The sequence below is a fragment of the Sinocyclocheilus anshuiensis genome, unplaced genomic scaffold (assembly GCF_001515605.1).
Source record: "Sinocyclocheilus anshuiensis isolate Anshui unplaced genomic scaffold, SAMN03320099.WGS_v1.1 scaffold1457, whole genome shotgun sequence".
NCBI classification, from domain to species: domain Eukaryota; kingdom Metazoa; phylum Chordata; class Actinopteri; order Cypriniformes; family Cyprinidae; genus Sinocyclocheilus; species Sinocyclocheilus anshuiensis.
The window spans coordinates 278,775-299,129 of record NW_015549662.1 but is presented as its reverse complement, the minus strand read 5'-3'; the positions used below and the strand labels follow the sequence as shown (position 1 = coordinate 299,129).

Here is a 20,355-nt window from a genome sequence, read left to right as displayed (position 1 = left end):
GTTACAACGGTGTCAATCATCGCAGCTCTGTCCGTACACACTCAAAACTGTAATTTAGAGGATTTACTTTACTTTGACCTATATAAACTTGTAGGGTTGCACGATAACACTTAAATATGATTATTTTGCTAATGAATTACAATTGCCACCATTAATCACGACTGGTCTCATTTCTTTTCACATTTCATTAGAATTACTGCACACAAATAAGCACAAATCAATGGAACAGCAACTAATACACAGAGTTTATTTAACTTCTTGTAGTTTTCTGATTTATTATATTTATCGTATGCATTAGCACTCTTTACATAACAAAAAACTATTCAAATCTGTAAAAAGCTTCTCTGAAAAGCTGAAACAGTGAAATTTCATTTGAGCAGAATCTCTCAATGGAGATCGCTTAATTCCAGCATATAAGTTCGTTGGTGTTTTTTTGTAGCAAAGTGTGCTCATGGCCACCAGTTTGGGAAAATCAAGTAAAAGATCAGGCATAAAATGCATATGTTTAAAAGAAAAGCTCTGGTTGGGAGATTTAAACTCTTGAAATCTGGCAACCGCAACCATGAAAACCTGCGGAAGCTTGATATCAATGCAAGTTAATGCAAAAGTGGGATAAATGTGGCATTGACGAAACGTGTGGATGTTTGAGTGAGCGATACATACTTCTGCCGTTTGACTGGATCTGATTCTGAAGGATGAATGTAGTCGTTGAGAATCTGATTGAGCTGCCGGTTATCAGGACACCTGAGGAAAGGGACAATCGAATAATAAAAACCTCACCCTCATTTTTTTGGAGAAACATCATGCAACTCTTGCCCATTCAACATTTCAAAACACTTATGGTGTTTTTTGGTTGGTTAATGGTTGTATTCAAGTTTATTGCTATATCAGCTTCACAGGCTATTACGTGGCAGACACAGATTCAACTTTCAACAGACAATAGAATGATTACGAACATTTTACACAATTCAGAAAAAAAGACTAAACAAAACAAACTCTATAAATGATTCTTGGATTATAAGATACTTGTGATTATAAAACAGTTTTTCTGGCTCTAGCTCACAAAACAATCCATCCTGTAGGTTTTTCTGGTAAAAATCATTGTCTAATGATAAGAACTGGGCAAACCGACATGTTTTACCATCAAGTTAGTGCTACAATATTGAAATTTTGGTCAATAAATGCCAATGAGTCAGTCTAATACACAACAAGTCATGTCTGGTTTTAAGAGGCCAGACGCATATTTCTCCCACCCCAGGACTGATTTAAAATCATTTGTCATTTTGACATTCTTCCCTTTCTGCTTGCCATTTATCTAACATATAATGGTTGATTAAGGGCTTGAAATAGTGGTTTTGGCTCTTGACAGACATGGTTAGTCTGAAATGTTCTTCAAAGTATCTAGTTTAATGGATTTGGAATGATATAAAAGTCATTACACTGGTCGAGAGAGTGATTACTTCAATTTTTTTTATTAACGTTTGCTTTTATGCTTCTCATGACTACTGGTTTGTCATCACATTAATTGTTTATTCATTAATTAATTTAAGTTAACAATTAATATTTTTTCTCAAATCACAGTTTGTTTGTTTTTTTTTCCATTTTAATGTTTCTGGATTCCATCTTAATGGTTAAATTAAATGTTAAAATGTTACTAATAAATTGATTGATTATTAAAATAATTAATTGAAAAATGAATTAAAAATTGTACTTTTTTTTTTTTTTGGCCCAAATTGGAAACGGTTTGATTTTTTCCACAAATTAAATTGTTTATTTCCCATTTTAATTTTGATGGATTCAGTTTTAATAGTTTAATACATTTTAATAATTAAAATACATGTCTAATCAATTGAATTCACAAAACTTTAATTATTAAAATTTTTAACAATTAAAAAGCTTATCTAATGAATTTAAATGTATTAATTAAAAGTTTTTTTAAATACATTTTTAGGACCATATGAAATCCATTTTATTTATTTTACTTTTTTATTTTTTTCCAAAATTACATTTTTTAAATTTTGACTATTCTGGATTCCATTTGAATGGTTTAATTAAATTTTAACAATCAAAAACCATGTCCAGTTAATTAATTTATTTATTAAATAAAAGTTTAACAAAAAAATCTTTTTGGGGGCCAAAAGAAATCCATACAATTTTTTTCCCAAAATCCTGTTTCATTTTTTCTCAAATTCTGTGTTTTCCATTTTGATTTTCTGGATTCAGTTTTAATGGTTACATTCAATTTTACCAATAAATTAACTGATCAATACAAAAATTTAAATAAAACTAATTAATCAAAATATATTAATTATATTATCTTATATATCATTATATTATCAAAAATGATATTTTATGGCCTTATGAAACCCATTTGATTCCCCCCCCCCAAATTCTATGTTTTCTGTTTTAATTTTTCTGGATTCTGATTTAATGGTTTAACTAGATTTATTTCATTCTTATAATTCTATAATATGGCCCTACTAAATGTGAAACGAGAAGGGTTTTTATACCTCTCTGAATAAACCGCGTCGCTCTGAGGAAAATGGATCTTCAGATGCCAGTAGAACCGTCCTTCCCTGCAGGAACAAAGCCAGAAAACTGAGTTAAAACCGGTTCCAGACCACATACGTCCAGCTTCGGACTTACTGACTCACATCAGAGCAATAATTTGACCATCAGCTTGATGAGATGCACTGAACTCAGGTCAAGATGTTCTAACAGAAAGACGCCGTTATGTTGCTAGAAGCTCAGACTGAAGGCCAACAGCAAATGTGTTTTTCCAGTAAAGAAACTCAGAATGAACGGCAGTAAACTGGCTCTCAGGTTTGGTGGACAGAAGCGCAGGCCTGTCTGGCATCAGACCTCGGTATTTACTGGAACAACATGTTGGTGCGTCAGTGGGCCAGTGTTGCTAATGTAATCGAGAAGGTGTGCGTTTGGAGGGAGCGAATCAATGCTGGGCATCGTGGTTATGATGATGACGATAATTCAGCTGGCCGAAAGCCTTGAGCTGAGCCGCGGATCTGGAGCACAGACAATAAAAACGAGATCCAAAGAACATGAAATAGCACTGACCGCTCCCACAGCTGCTGCTAAGAGTTTTATACTCTTAGTGAAAAACGCAACAGCGGTCGATTGAGTCAAGCTTGGCTCAATGATGCGAAGCAGAAACTACAAATGGGACAATTAAACAGTCACATTCGGTATGAACGCTCAGTAATCATTGGTTCTTTAATGGCTGCAAACCAACGTAAACCCAACGATCGATCAATATTCAATGCAACTTGTCAGACTAGCGGAATTCAAATGATTGTGTTCACAGTTAGCTAGTTTTTACTCTATTTAAATTTCTAATGTTAAAAAATAAATCGTACATTAAAGAGTTTTAAGACATGAACCGAAACAACCGGCTCTACGATTAATCACAATATTAGAAGCTTTGATCTGAAGAAAAATACACAATAAGGTAGGGGTGTGCGATATTGACAAAAAATTATATCTCGATATTTTCTGGGATTTTATCGATAACGATAATTAGACGATATTTTGCTGAGTGTGTTATTGTGCTGGTATCTTAAGGACTGCCGTGGACAGCTGACTCCTAATGTTTTTAATATTCTTCATATTCTGTGTGGTGGTCAGTTCATACTGATAGAAATTAATCTTTTCCAATAAGTTTAAACTGATTTTTGCATTTTATGGGCATTTTTACCTTTATAAAGCCATTTTTTCTAAAAGTGTCCATTATCTTTTGAGTCAAAGTCTTACATTTAATCAGGGAACTAGAATAATAAGACATTTGGGCTGTTACCAAGCAAATTAAATCAACACAGAAGCTGCATCTGAAGTGGCATTTAGATGTATTTACACACATGTATTTTGTTTAATGCAAGACATGAATGCATTTAACCTGCGATTACAAATGCATAAATAATGTTTTGATATATTAAACATAAAACGTTGAATACTGATATCTGAAATAATTTAAAACATGAAAAAACGAAAAAAAAAAAAGAATGAAAAAGCCGAAATTTGAAATTAAAACCGCCAGCAGGTGGCAGCAAATCACTGTTAATAAGTGAGTCATTGCGATTGAACCGAATCATTTAAATGCTTGATTCATTCAGGAACGAAACACCGTCATGTTGCTCAGAGACACAAAACAGCGCTGTGGCTGTATTCGGAATGATTTTTGTTGGCGAAATAGAGCAAAAACAAGCAATATGGTGTCTAAAACGTAAGTCTCTTAATTAACTTATTGTTTATTGAATTCAATGTCACATTTGTAATCATGGTAATTTTTGGAGAAAAATGGCACTCTTCGTGTAAAATAGAATAACTATATGAAGTGGTATAAATATATAGTAAATATATATTATATATAAATTTTTTTAAAAAAGGGGAAAAGGATTTTACTCGAGGAACCCGACTGTTGCACTGAATCGCGTCTCATCCAAAAGATTTTAACACCATGACTGTTCATTTAATATGCTCTCAACGTGACAAACGATCTCCTGTTTACTTTTGCATGAGTCAAAATAGTGCAAAGGTGGAATAAAACACTCAACGCTGACTTATTTGCTACATATGTCACGAATCACATGAGTAAGACGAGAAGAATCACTGACATGCCCTTCATCCGCCAACTCATCTAAACCCATCCAACCCCGCGTGCCAATCCCAGAAAGAGTCGCCGCCAGGACTTGAGCGTACATACCAAACCAGATGGCACTGTTACACAACCAGAACATTTTATCAGCTCCTCCGAAATGCATTCTTCAGACGCGAGCTCAGATATGAGGTTCTGGCAGCAGAGTTTGGACTGAATTTCCAGCCTGAGGTGGGCAGCAGTGGTGGAGGAGGGTTTCCTTTCACAGGTGTAAAGACATTCCCTCAAGGCAAAGGAATTTATGGGTTTGCACAGGCTTGGCGGGCCACTGGAGCTCACGGTGGAGGCGTGGCGGAGAAGGGCTGGAATACCAGGTGCGAAGGTATTGTTACGCCTCCAACCACCAATGGAAACAATTTTTCTGGCCTAATGGAAAAAGCAAACTGATGCACTGCAAAAGGGATGTTCCTCCTCAGCATTTTTGGCTTGCTTTCCAGTAGAAAAGACTAAACATTCTTAAATCAAGATACTTTTACTTAGGATCCAAAAAAAGTCTTGTTTTTTTGAGAAACTGATGAAAATGAAATGAGTTTACGATTTAAATTAGAGCAAATATCCGTCAATGGGGCAAAAAAAAAAAAAAAAATCTATGCAGTCTATGTTTGAGAAATCAAGCAGGTTAACGCTTTAAATGTATTAAAACGCATTAAAAACCTTTTTTGAAAAAGAGTGGCATGTTTTTATTTTTTATATTCCTCTTAGCTGAATCTTCAGAAATGTGCTTTAAAACAAACATTCACCCTAGCAACCACATAGCAACATGTTAGCAAACAATCAGAACACCTTAGCAACTGCATCGTAACACCCTGGAAACCAGCAACCACAAACTAGCAACTGCTTAGTAACATCCTAGCAACCACACAACAACATGTCAACAATCAATCAAAACTTTAGCAACTGCATAGTAACACCCTGGAGACCACCAACAACTGGGAACTACTTAGTAACATCCAATCAACCACCTAGAACACCTTAGTACCCACACAGCAACACATTAACAATCAGTCAACACCTTAGCGACTGAATAGTAATGCCCTGGAAACCACCACCAACTGGGAACTGCTTAGTATCATTCAAGCAACCACTTAGAACACACTAGCAACCACACAGCAACACGTCAACAATCAAAGAACATCTTTGCAACTGCACAGTAATGCCCTAGAAACCACCTACAACTAAAAACTATTTAAAAGTGAGGCAAATCTTACAGACTGCAGCCGTAATAACATCCAAGCAACCACATAGCAACAATCAATCAATCAGACCACCTTAGCAACTGCATAGCAACACCCTGGAAAGTCGAAAACAACAACCTAGCAATTGTTTAGTAACATCCAAGCAATGACCAAGAACACCCCAACAACCACGCAGCAATCAATCAATCAATCAATCAATCAGACCACCTTAGCAACTGCATAGCAACGCCCTGGACACCACCAACAGCCCTCTACGAACACCTTGGCAATTGAATCGCCATTGGCTAGTACATTTTTTAGTTTACACGCCAGACTGATAAATAAATATATATATATATATATATATATATATATACATATGCTTGTTTGTAAAATGGCACAGTTTTATAAATATCTGAAAGTACACTCTTAACATCAGTCAGTCAAGCATTATAATATGATAATCAATATTATTTAATGATAGAACTTTAGTAATTAGAATTAAAACTTGATAACCATGTTTGAATGCATATTAGTCATTTTAACTGAACATTTTAACTGGACTGGCTTTTTTGGTCATTGAGCACCTCGGCAATTGAATCGCCATTGGCTAGTAAATTTTTTTGTTTACTCGCCAGACTGATAAATAAATATATATATATATATATATATATATATATACATATGCTTGTTTGTAAAATGGCACAGTTTTATAAATATCTGAAAGTACACTCTTAACATCAGTCAGTCAAGCATTATAATATGATAATCAATATTATTTAATGATAGAACTTTAGTAATTAGAATTAAAACTTGATAACCATGTATGAATGCATATTAGTCATTTTAACTGAACTTCGGACTGGTGGTGGTGCTTTTTTGGTTTATTTAAAAAAATAAAAAATTGGGGAAAAACTAACAAAAATACTGATAAGATAATAATGATACGAATTATACTAATAAGGATTTAAATTTAAAACGCACTAAGGATTAATGAGCTACTGGATTCATGAATATTAATCAGGTTGTGTGCGTCCGCTCGAACTGATTTGCTGAAATCAAAACAGGGACGATAATAGGTGAGAATCCGTGTATCATTCGATCATTCGTTTTTTTATTTAATATTGAAAGTAGAAAAATGAGAAAACGGCTCCTTTTTCGTTTTTTCTTTTTTTTCCAAAAAAAACGAAAAACGAGAATTCAGCTTAAGTTTTCATTTTTCGTTCATGGGTGGAAAAATGAATAAACAGCTTGAATATTCGATTTCTACATGTGGGCGGGAATTAAACGCCCCAGCTGACTCCTAATGTTTTTAACGTTCTTCATATTCTGTGTGGTGGTCAGTTCATACTGATAGAAATTAATCTTTTCCGATAAGTTTAAACTGATTTTTGCATTTTATGGGCATTTTTACCTTTATAAAGCCATTTTTTCTAAAAGTGTCCATTATCTTTTGAGTCAAATTCTTACATTTAATCAGGGAATTAGAATAATAAGACATTTGGGCTGTTACCAAGCAAATTAAATCAACACAGAAGCTGCATCTGAAGTGGCATTTAGATGTATTTACACACATGTATTTTGTTTAATGCAAGACATGAATGCATTTAACCTGCAATTACAAATGCATAAATAATGTTTTGATATATTAAACATAAAACGTTGAATACTGATATCTGAAATAATTTAAAACATGAAAAAACGAAAAAAAAAAAAGAATGAAAAAGCCGAAATTTGAAATTAAAACCGCCAGCAGGTGGCAGCAAATCACTGTTAATAAGTGAGTCATTGCGATTGAACCGAATCATTTAAACGGTTGATTCATTCAGGAATGAAACACCGTCATGTTGCTCAGAGACACAAAACAGCGCTGTGGCTGTATTCGGAATGATTTTTGTTGGCGAAATAGAGCAAAAACAAGCAATATGGTGTCTAAAACGTAAGTCTCTTAATTAACTTATTGTTTATTGAATTCAATGTCACATTTGTAATCATGGTAATTTTTGGAGAAAAATGGCACTCTTCGTGTAAAATAGAATAACTATATGAAGTGGTATAAATATATAAATTTTCTGCCATGTCTTGAATTTGTGATCATTCTAAATGCATTTTAATAGACTGAATCATGCAGTGAAAGAAAACACACTAAATGCGCACACGCACTAGTCTAGACTTCACGTAATGTATGCGTGCGCTCTGTAGGGATGTTTTGAATGGTTTTTGCAAAATACTCGATAATGTCAAATCGTACATCGTTAAAACAACAATTACGATATTATCGCAGACGATATATATCGCACACCCCTACAATAAGGGCATTGCATATGATGTAACTGAAATAAAATGAATGGGAAAATAAAAAACTATGTTGGTTATGAGTACAAAAATAATATATTTTAAGTTTATTGCAAAATATTTTATAGAGAGTAGGAGAGATAATATTTCACAACAACATTTTATGTTAAGATAATATAAAATAGTATGTATTAAATATTTTATTTTATAAAATATTGTTCAACTATATAAGTTTATTGCAAAATATTAGTTTATATATATATAACAGTTTTATAAATATCTGAAAGTACACTCTTAACATCAGTCAGTCAAGCATTATAATATGATAATCAATATTATTTAATGATAGAACTTTAGTAATTAGAATTAAAACTTGATAACCATGTATGAATGCATATTAGTCATTTTAACTGAACTTCGGACTGGTGGTGGTGCTTTTTTGGTTTATTTAAAAAAATAAAAAATTGGGGAAAAACTAACAAAAATACTGATAAGATAATAATGATACGAATTCTACTAATAAGAACAATATAAAACCCACTAAGGATTAATGAGCTACTGGATTCATGAATATTAATCAGGTTGTGTAAAATAATGCGACCCTGGCGAGCCGCGAGTATCTGGCCCAAGCGCAGTGTGTCGCTAACCATGTGCAGTTACTCAACATCTGCTTCTGATATTGTGTACTTGGTACATTCTGAAACTGATTTCTCTCCTGCATTTGTCCTGCTTCTGCCGGTCATACCAGTGCATTAAGGAGATTCAGTTTAATGTCATCTAATTCGCCGAAATACAGATCATCACATATTGTACATCTGCTATAGGGCTCGACATACGTTTTCACTCAATTAAAACAGTTCTGGTGCACACTGCTGCTTATTTTGGTCAAAAAAGCCTACAAAGAAGAGAACATCTGATTAACATGTAACGTAACCAATCACAGTTCGTGGTGTGCAGTGTTTAGGTTGACAAAATGCTAAATTATCCCTATCTATATTCTAAATCCGCTTTATTGCTCTTATTTTGAACGATTTATCCATGCATACGTTTATATATAGGCCTATATATCTTTTTTTTCACAAATTTGACCTTGTAATTTTTTATTAAAATATTACGCCTTCATGAATATCAAAACTTGATCTTTCAGTGAAATGATAAAGCTTCTCTATGATGACATCCCGGACTTCTCCAATCATTTAATTTGCCTAAACCCCGCCCCTTTCGTATAATTAACTGCAAGCTCGGATTCAGATCTGCATCCATCCAATTAGCAACCGATGGATGGAACCAGGACCCCACGCTTTTGTATTTTTTGATAGAATTGTCACAATATGGAAGAACAGATCTGTCGATAAGACTTCTCTATGATAATTTCGTGTTTCTCCAATAATTTTGTCTGCTTAAACCCCGTCCCTTTCGTATAATCGACTGCAAGCTCGTGTTCAGATTTGCCTCCATCCAATGGATGGAACCAAGACCCCGCCCTTTTTCATTTTTTGATAAAATTACGTGACAGTATGGAAGAACAGATCTGTCGCTTCTTCCATTACGTTTGGACTTTAAATAAAGACGCAAAGTACAGAAAACCCAAAAGCTCAGAGAAATAACTGCCTCAAATAAAACACTTGATGCCGTTTAAATGCCAAACACTGTTCTTAGTTCTTGCTCAATAGTTCTTGCTTTATTAACCCAGTACAACAACTTCGTTTCCACATGGATCGATTAAAAAAATGGTACTTCACTCCAGGAAGCTGACAGCCAATCAGATTGCCAGATCAAAAAAAGTCTGAAAGCTTGTCACTTGTCCCAAAACAGCTACATTAAATAATTATAAAAATGGGACATGGCATCAGAAATATGAAGTCAACGATATAGTGATTCATAATTTCTGCATGATTCGTACATCATGACCCTGACATGTGGAAACAGAAGGTTTTTCCAGCTGGATTAACGTTTCTCTGATTATTCTTCAATACAAGTGAAAGGCTAAAAGTTACTAATGATTATAATACAGGCAGTTTGTACTAGGGTTGTTAATGATTCATTAATCACTGATTATTTGTTGTTAATAATTTAACTGATCAAGAGCAGTAATAAAGCAAGCAAACAACAAATAATTAAACTAAACCAAATTTCTTGCAGCAGCAGTTCATGGTCAAATTCCATTTTAATGCTTCAAACTCAAGGAATCACCATCATTATTCACACAGCTTATAAATATTGTTAAATATAATGCCAATAAATACAGCTGGCATTGACAATACTGATAAATCAACAGACCACTTCTAATTTGCCCACAAATGAATATGTTTTATCAACATTCTAATACTTTTGACATTCTTAATTAGTTGATATGCTGACTACAGCCACTCACAAGCAGCCTGGCAACCATTTCAGCCAATCACTGTGCTCCTGGAACTCACTCGACCAATCACAAGCAATCAGCCAACCACCCTCGCTCACTACAGCCAATCACAAGCACCCCAGCAACCCCGCCAGCCAATCACCAGCGCCCACTCTGCCTCCATACTGTATAGGGAATGCGGTGATGTCATGAAGGGAGGCATGTTCTGTTAACCACCTTCTCCTCTTCTATGACATTAATTACGCTTATTAAACGAGAACAGAGAGCAATTATGAACGGTCCAGGATCCCGCAGTCTGACAGACTGTTCTGCCAGCTCTCTGCCGTCACACTGAAAACACAAATTAAATAACAGCATCCCATTGAGCAGCAGCAGAAACCGTCAGGGTAGGTCCACCAGACCAAAGCACAAACCCTCAACATCACTGTACTGACTGCACTTACCAAGAGCGCCACCATGTGGCTCAATGCAGAACTACAGACAACTGGGATGAAAACAGCATGTTTTTAGCATAAATGCACCGGGGCCGGATTCACGAAACACTCACACAAAGAATACAACTCTTTATTCTTGAATAAAAATATAAAATATTAATTAATAAATAAAATAAAAATAAGTACAAAAATAAAATAAAAGTACTCTTATTTTCTAACTTTAAATATTTTGTATTCCCAAAAACATTTCTTAAAAATATCCATACAATCAGATATCAACAGTCATTTTCTTCTTAATTAACATTATTAAATATTGCATACCTATATATAAAACGCTACATGATGACGCACACACTGAACTTTGAAAATTAGATATTAAATAATAGTTATAGTATTAATTTTATGTTGTTACATTAATATTAAATGTTATAATATAAAAAAATAATATATAGACATTAAATAGATTTTACATTATTTTTAACCCAAATTATTATTATTATTATACAATTTTCATTTTAAATTATTGTAATTTTCTTAAGAAAAAATATGTTCTTAAGAGAAAAAATACGACATACACACTGAACTTTAATAATCAGATATTAAATAGTAGATAATGATATATATGTATATATTAAATCAATGTTAATTAATATTAAAATATTATTTGTATTATTGTTATTATTATTATTACTATTATTATTAAAATTATATTAACATTTTTCTTATCTACTTAAGAAAAAAAAAAGATGTTCTTAACGCTTTCCTTGTGTGTTTCCATGTTTTCACTCCTGAATGAGTCCAGAATCACTTGATCAAAAACACAGGCAAGGAAGACGCAGAACTGAGCGATCTCATATGCAAGTAGATGCATATGAAAAATAATGCGATCATCAACAATAAACCGCATATAAATGAAAACTGCCTAATGTTACTGAGTGAAATGGCGATCCAGGAAGTGCTAAAGGCTTTGCTTTGATCATCAAACTGAATATGATCCAGATTTAGTCTTTTCTCAGCTTTTTGATCAAAATGTTGCTTTTTTTATATAACTCACCTTCATTCAAGTGTTGAGAAAAAAGAATGCTTGAAGCTAGAATGAAACAGATTTTTTTGTTTTGTTTAAAAGTAGAGGCTCTGTCGCATGTTCAGATATTTTCATAAAACTAAATATTCAGGGGGCCATGAAATTTTAGTGAAAATGATCAAAAACGCTGGCGGGGAAAGAGTTAAAAGAGAATATTTGAGAACTTAAGAATTGGTCAAGAATTGCACTATTTTTATGAATTTATCTTGAAAAAAAATGCACGATTTTCTTGAATTCGACCCCAGTTTAATGTGGTGCAGATATCGGGACTCTTTCCTGTCGAATCGATGAAACCGAAAGACAAATATTCATAAACCCATAGACTTACGCTCTTCTGAAGATGGTGCGGTTCTCCCGATGTTTGCTGAACACTTTGGGCAGAAACCTCAGGGTGACTTTGACAGCTCTGGCTTTTCTGATCATCCACATGCCCTTAAATAGACAGAAAGAGAGCGGTTTAACCCTTGCTGTTTTCCCCTGAGGTGCCACACATTGAGTAGATATCCACAGCTCTCACCTCCTTCGGGTGCCGGCGGCTGCGGAGCAGGACCCTGTCTCTGTTGGACTGCTGTGTCAGTCGAGCCGTGTCCTCCAGAATCCTGTAATCTACACCACAGCACACCTCAGCGATCACACTCATTCACCTGCTCCTGTACAGAGGGCTGCAGATACTCACCGTTGAGCAGGTTGATTTCATTAAACTCCGCGAGAGGCACAAACGCCGTCTTGTCCCGAACACCACAGCATCCCGACACCATCTTGTGCTGCTTGACGCAGGCCAAACTACAGCAGACCAAACGATAAACAAACAAAACAGAATACACGCTTGAAGAACGTTGTGGTGTTGTTAATTTGTCAAAACTTATTATAACTCAGAGGTTTGATCACAGTACTAACTCTGATTACAGTGATACAGAAGTCAGAAAGAGCTTTATGGCCAAGTATGTTTGCACATACAAGATGTCACAAGCTTCCAGTACACAGAGACAACAACAACACACAGATAATAAAAATAAGACGTGAAAAATATGTTTTTGGCATGATATTAGTAATAATATTATATTTATAATAATAAATTATATTATAAAACATATATTTATTAAAATATCTATTGAAATAGAACTAGATATCATAATATCTAGTCATGATATTAAATTAATACTATATTAAAATATTTTTATATTAAACATCATACTGATAAATCTTTGAACAGTATTTTATATACAGTGCACAGCATAAATGAGTACACCCCCCTCTGATTAAATATAAAATATGTATTTTCTTAAGGATCACTAATATAATTGTGCTGTGTTTTTATATTTTTGTGTGTGTGTGTGTGTGTGTGTGTGTGTGTGTGTGAGTGTGAGTGCGTGAGTGAGAGACAGTGTGTGTGAGTGAGAGCGTGTGTGAGTGTGCGTGTGAGTGAGAGTGTGTGTGAGTGTGTCTATCTATCTACCTACCTACCTATCTATCTATCTATCTTTCTGTCTGTCTGTCTGTCTGTCTGTCTGTCTATCTACCTATCTATCTATCTATCAATCTGTCTGTCTGTCTGTCTGTCTGATACTGCTGATGCTGAAAAATTCACCATTTCCATCAAAGGAATAAAATTAATTTTAAAATATGTTCACATAGAAAGTTGTTATTTTAAATTGTATATATATATATATATATATATATATGTGTGTGTGTGTGTGTGTGTGTGTGTGTATGGAATATTTTATTATTTTATTATTTTAAAGGAAAATAGGAAACTAAGTATATACAGTGTAGGTTATATGTAGACAGACCCCATGACAGAAAGGGCATTTTTATTCATAGAAATAAAAAAAATAACGCATGTGAACATTGGGATTATATCATACATTTTATTTAATGTCAAAATATTAAATATTTACATTTTCCGTCTTTGTTTTGTTTCTGTAGGCACATTTAGTGACAGTTTTGATACTGTAATCATAAGTTAACAGGTGTTACACTTCCTGTGTGTGATCATGTGATCTGAATCTGGCCAATCGCAGGTGCCAGAACACAACTCCCTATTTGTGTTTATATACAAATACAAATTTGACATAAATAAGATTTCGAACTAAATGGTGAGCGACCAGATAGATCTCTGAGCGATATCATAATTTATTGGAGTACAGTATTTTTTGGAGAAATAAAAAAGATAACATAAATAAACAAACATATAATGTCCAAATATACATATAAGGGGAAAATAAAAAATGACTAACGCTGAATACAGCAGCACCACGGAGAAGTCGACCGACACTGACCGTATGAAAGCCCATTTCTGCCTCAGAATTGCAGTAATTGCGACTTTTTAATCAGAACTGCAAGATATAAACTCAGAATTATGGATTATAAACTTTTTGTTTTTCTATTCGTTGGCAGAAACGGCTTCCATACCACAGAGATGTCACAAATATCTCGTAAGATTTTTTGTAAATTCACATATTTTTATCACCTGGGAACATTTTAAAATGGTTTCAAATAACAATGTCACAAAAAATCTCATCAAGTAGGCTATCCTTGTTCTTGGATTTCACGTAGGTGAGATACTCGTGGCGTCTCTTTAAGGGTCACGAGTGAATGTTCTCCTTAACGTATAAAGTATATTAAGCCGATGTGTAACATAACTTATCAACACACTGTTCATATAAATTAGGGTTGTTGTGATCGAAATGACCAAACGCAGAAGTACAACAGAAAGAGCCAGCACAAACGAGCACCTTAGGGCCAGAAACACACTGTACGCAAGCACACAGATGCGAACGACTGACCCATAAACCACAGAAATCCTTCAAACGCCTCCGTCTGTGGCTGTCTGTGATGTTTCCATTAAAAAGATGCAAAAAATTGAGATATCGCATAAAACATTTGAGAAAAAAATGCTGTACAGGATCTTTAACTGGCGCAAATGATCAGTAGCTGCTAAAATAATAAAATGTTTGTAGTTTATGAACAAAAAACAGAACAAAAAAAGTAGCCACCTCGATATGCTTTTAATGCATGTTTAAAGATTTTATGCACATCTTGCTGTTAATATTTTAAGATTTTATGCGCTTCTTGGAGTTTCCATCCAGCATTTTTATGATACCCCAAAATGTTAGAGTTTTATGGGTTTCTTGGCGTTGTTTATGCGATGCCCAATTTTTAAAGATTTCAGCCTTTTTTAAATGATACCCAAAAATTGTAAGATTTTCTGACTTCTTGGTGTTTCTATCCAGCGGTTTTTGTGATGGCACAATTTTAAGACTTTTATGCGCTTTTTGGCGTTTCCATCCAGCAATTTTTATGTGACACCCCAAAACTTTGATGATTTTATTTTTAACTTTTATGCGTTTCTTGGCATTTCCATTCAGTGTTTTTTATGCAAAACCCCCCTTTTTTATTATATGCATTTTTTGGCATTTCCATCCAGCGTTTTTTTATGCGATACTCCAAAATTTTAATATTTTTTTGACAATTTTACACCCTTCTTTGGCGTTTCCATCCAGCGTTTTAATTTTTTTTTATTTGAAAACCCCCGTTTTTACAATTTTATACACTTTTTGATCTTTCCATACAGCGTTTGTTATGTGATAATCCACAATTGTAGGATTTTATGCAATTCTTGGCATTTCCATCCCACTTTTCTGATACGATACTGAATTTTTTTATTTTATTTTTTTGATTTTATGCGTTTCTTGCCATTTCCATCCAGAGTTTTATGCAAAAATACAATTTTTTATGCTTTTATGCACTTCTTGACATTTCCATTCAACATTTTTTAGGTAATATGCCAAAAATCACTTGGGATGGAAACCCAACCCAACTTTGGGTCAGATATGGACTAACCCAACCATTGGGTAAAATTTTTACATAAAACTTTTAACCCAAAAGTTGGGTTAGTCCATATTTGACCCAAAGTTGGGTTGAAACAACCCAGCATTTTTTAGAGTGTAGTGTTGTTATAAACGTCGTCCACTGATTAACTTGCTCAGCAAGACTGCGTTCAAACTGTTGCTCAGCCTTGACCTGACAGAAAAACTAATAGTAGAAGACAAATTGCAGAACACAATGATGCACTAAATGGAGTTTGCATTGGCGTACTTGCGTAGAGTTTGTTTGGGGCCGGATGCACCTGAACACGAGCACCTGTACGTGAAGGAGGTAGAGCACCATCTAGAGAGTCCAGGTCGGCCTTTTCATCGTTTGCTAACAAGATCAATCTTGTCTGGCTCTTTATCTATTCGAGATCGAACGTACAATTCACAAGGACTCTGCCCGAGACTTTGTGCATGTTTGAATGGAAGAAAACAGAAACCACAAGAGATAAAGCACAACAGCAGTCTCTCAAAACACACGGATGGAGCGATGTCCCGGGCTGGAGACGCGCTCGTTCTTCAGGCGGGTTTTAGAGACGTCCCAGGACCGTCGCAGTCGCTCAGATCACCGCTGCTCTGATCTGAGGATCAGGACCGTTTCAAGTCCTTCAGTGATTTCACAGGAAGCAAACAGGACCCACTTCCACGTGCCGCTGGTCTGCTGGACACGAGGGATGGACACCTTGAATGTCCACGATGGGAAGCTGCTGAGTGTCCTGGGTTTGAAACAGGAATCGCGACTGATGCCAGCTGCCGTCACGGATCTGTTCGGAGAAACAGGCAAATATCTGAGTCGCAAAATTGCATTATTAAGAGAAAAAAAAAACACAGATAAAGTCTGTTTTTAAATTACACCCTTAAAAATATTAGGTCTAGGTTTAAGATTTATGCATTTGAATTATATGTAAAATTTCAATGCATTAGAATTGCACAGTTTTAATAGAAACAAACTAATAAACTTCATGTGATTTATATTTGCCAGTCATGCATAAATTAATCAGATTTCGGCACTCAAAATTCACATAGTGTATGTTTAACTATTTGATTTTATTTAAATAATTATATTTTCAAAGTGCATTTATTAGAATCAGCATATCTGTTAATTGTGAAAACAATTACATGTATTCAGTTAAAAGTAAAATATGGATGGCTGTGAAACAAGGAATACTGAAGTAGTTCAAATGTATAAGATTGAAACAAATTGGAATTATTGATGATAAATATATAAACTTGGTTATTGTGTGTTTAAAACACAAATCTGACTTTGTTTGATTTATTTATGACTGATGAATATAAATAACATTAAGTTTATTAGGCTGTTTATGGTAAAACTGTATAATCCAAATGGATGGAAATTTTATATGCAATTCAAATACATCAATCTTAACATTTTTTTGAGTGTATATTCAGAAAAAATTTAATATACCGGTAAATAAAACAAGTGCTATAAACACTATAAACGTATTTTTTAGACACTAGTCCTTTAAAATGAACGATATCCAGAACAGATTATTACAAATGATAGCGGCTTTCATTATAAATTAATAATAATATTTCAATTTGATTACATTTTAAAAGATCAATTACACTGTTAAAGTTTTATGAATTAATTTCATTAGACACCATTGTTGATGATGAATTTAAATCATTAAACACAACCTAAAAAAAAAAAAGACTGAAAACATCAAATTTGGGAAAAAATAAAACAGATTTCATGGGGCCCTAAATTAAAAGGTAGCTGACTTTTAAACAAACAAATTATGTTTACATTCATTTTTGAGGTCTAACAAACATGTTGAATGTTTTTCCTTCCCGTTAATGGTATGAAATAAATATTGTAATTGATATCGAATGTGATAATATTTTTGGCCATATCGTCAGCAAGTCTGAATATGCACAAATAAGAGATTTGTGAGCTGGTTTCTGGTCTAGTTCTCAAACAAAGCTATGATATGACTTCTAAAGACGTATAAATAACTATAAAGTCATATTGAGTATTCTTATTTTCTTTATGGTGTTTTTTTGTCTTTTTTGGAGCTCGGCAGCAGCATGAACATCGTTTATCTCCCACAGAAGAGTCATAGCAGGAACGACATGAGAAAATGATGAATTTGAACCTTACCAGCCCAGAACTACTAACCACACTAAACCCAGTCCTGAATCACATTTACCCTGGTCCTTAAAGGGACGGTTCACCCAAAAATGAAAATTAGCTGTTAATTTACTCACCCTCAGGCCATCCAAGATGTAGGTGACTTTTTTTCTTCAGCAGAACAGAAAAGACTCTTTTTCAGCTGAAACCGTCTGATTCATAAAAGGCAAGTCAATGGATACCGTCACTTTGAGAATCAAAAAAAGCATATCAGGCAACACAAAATGAATCCCCGTGGCTCCTGATGATATATTGAGGTCTTATGAAGAGAAACGATCAGTCTGTGCAAGAACCTGATCATTATTTACTTTATTACCTGTAATCCAGAGCCCTCAGACAAACGGAGAAATCTGATTCTGATCTGATTCTTTCGAACAGTTCATTTCAATGAACTGGTTCAATTCACTAGTTCATTTACGTAATCACGCAGTGATGTAAAGTATGCGCGATTATATTATTAAAGCACCCAATAATAATGTGAAACGTGGATGTTTTACATGTCTAAAGCATATAAACAGAATAAACTAGCCTAGCTCACCTTTGTACATAAACAATGAGAAACCCTAATAACATTAATTATTAAGTTTGGTTCACTCATGCTCATATCAGCGGCTCATTCAGTCCGAGTCGAACTGTTTCCTCAGTTCAGTGACTGGTGAATGATTCATTCATCACAGGATCAGATGCGCTGGTATTTTGGCTCATTTTGACTGAGTAACTTGTAGATCTGTGCTGCTTGAGCAACAAACTGTTTCAGATGATTCAGTTTGATTTGGTGAACTGATTCAACTATTTCACCAAAAAGAACCGGTTCAAAAGAACCGATTCGGTTGTAAACCTCACTCATCACTCCGGGACCATTTGCCTGAGGCTCTGGATTACAGGTAATAATGTAAATAATGATCAGGTTCTTGCACAGACTGATTGTTTCGCTTCATAAGACCTCGATATATCATCAGGAGCCACGGGGATTCATTTTGTGTTGCATGATGTGATTTCTTTAGATTTTCAAACTGATAGTAGCCACTGCATTTTGTGAATCCCCAGGGACCACAGTTTCAGCTAGAAATCATCTTTACTGTTCTACTGAAGAAAAAAAGTCAGCTACATCTTGGTTGGCCTGAGGGAGAGTAAATCACCAGCTAATTTTCATTTCTGGGTGAACCGTCTCTTTAGTCCAGATTCGGCTCACCTCACAGTCGTCCAGAACCACATGTGGACTCAGAGGCGAGTTTTCCTCGAACACCTGACCGTTCCAACCCCGGAAACGCAGGGCCCGAGGCGTCTCCATGGTAACCGTCGCCGGGTCACTGTAGCAGTGGAGGGAAACGGTCTGGGTCGCCATGACGCTCAGCAAGTGTAAGAACTTCATCTGGACTTTCCCGACATCAAACGCGGCCTGTGAAGTCAAACATCCGGCTTCTTAAACCCCGTGTTTAGATAATCAACATTTCTGCGTTTTGGCAACTGTAAGTTTGCGGTTGAAGCTGACAAATGATCAGACTTACAGGAATTCAGCTTTTAATTCAAATCAGATTTGCCTTTCAGAGGAAATGCGATATCGCTGCTTGACATCAAACACTCATTTATTTTCTCTTCAGTTTGCTCGTAATTGCATGAACCCGCTCGAATCCTGTTTGCACAGTCATGTTGACAGTCGCTGCAGAAATGTGTCGTACATCTGGACTCGTTTTTAACTTTTACAGTTTAACCAAAGCTTCATGGAAATAATGCCATTAAATGACCAGAATTACCAAATAAAATGAGTTCATCATAAACACTGAATATCTTCACACAGCGACTTTACAAAATAAACTGTGCATTTAACAGTGTTATTTTAGTATTTTATTTTCTACATTTGTGTTTTTATAATAATTTTAGTTGTGAGTAGTGGTCATTTTATTATTTTTGTCATCTTTTTTAAAATATGTCTATAAAAAGATTTTAGTTTTAGTTATTTTAGCATTTAAAAATGAAACTAAATGTAAATGAAAAAAGCTGAAATAAAATAAGTTTATTTTTTACATTTTATTTTATCGCAGCTAATGATATAGTTTTTTTATTTAAGTCATATTTTTATGATTTTAGTTTTAGTTATGAGAGTTTTAATTTAGTATCATTGAGATACTATTATATTTTATGTTTTCATTTAAATTTTTCTTAATGTTTTAGTAATTTTGTTTTTTGTCTTATTTAGTGTGTGTGTGTATATATATATACAGGTGCATCTCAATAAATTAGAATGTCGTGGAAAAGTTCATTTATTTCAGTAATTCAACTCAAATTGTGAAACTCGTGTATTAAATAAA

At 34.4% G+C, this 20,355-nt stretch overlaps 2 protein-coding genes across 2 annotated transcripts in view; both read right to left on the bottom strand.

Annotated features, from left to right (window-relative positions):
- The window catches only part of LOC107660296 (dentin sialophosphoprotein-like), a 35,087-nt gene extending 21,270 nt beyond the window's left edge, over positions 1–13,817 (bottom strand). Inside the window, exons 1-6 of the mRNA XM_016449576.1 lie at positions 13,813–13,817; positions 12,699–12,847; positions 12,540–12,628; positions 12,351–12,454; positions 2,511–2,576; positions 664–744 (exon numbers count right to left, since the gene is read on the bottom strand). Coding sequence (XP_016305062.1) covers positions 664–744; positions 2,511–2,576; positions 12,351–12,454; positions 12,540–12,628; positions 12,699–12,847; positions 13,813–13,817 — 494 coding nt within the window. The remainder of the gene's footprint in view (positions 1–663; positions 745–2,510; positions 2,577–12,350; positions 12,455–12,539; positions 12,629–12,698; positions 12,848–13,812) is intronic.
- Positions 13,818–16,496: 2,679 nt separating this feature from the next.
- Positions 16,497–20,355, bottom strand: part of LOC107660294 (collagen alpha-1(XXIV) chain-like) — a 122,610-nt gene continuing 118,751 nt past the window's right edge. The window contains exons 57-58 of the mRNA XM_016449575.1: positions 19,239–19,445; positions 16,497–16,658 (exon numbers count right to left, since the gene is read on the bottom strand). Coding sequence (XP_016305061.1) covers positions 16,512–16,658; positions 19,239–19,445 — 354 coding nt within the window. The 3' untranslated portion in view covers positions 16,497–16,511. The remainder of the gene's footprint in view (positions 16,659–19,238; positions 19,446–20,355) is intronic.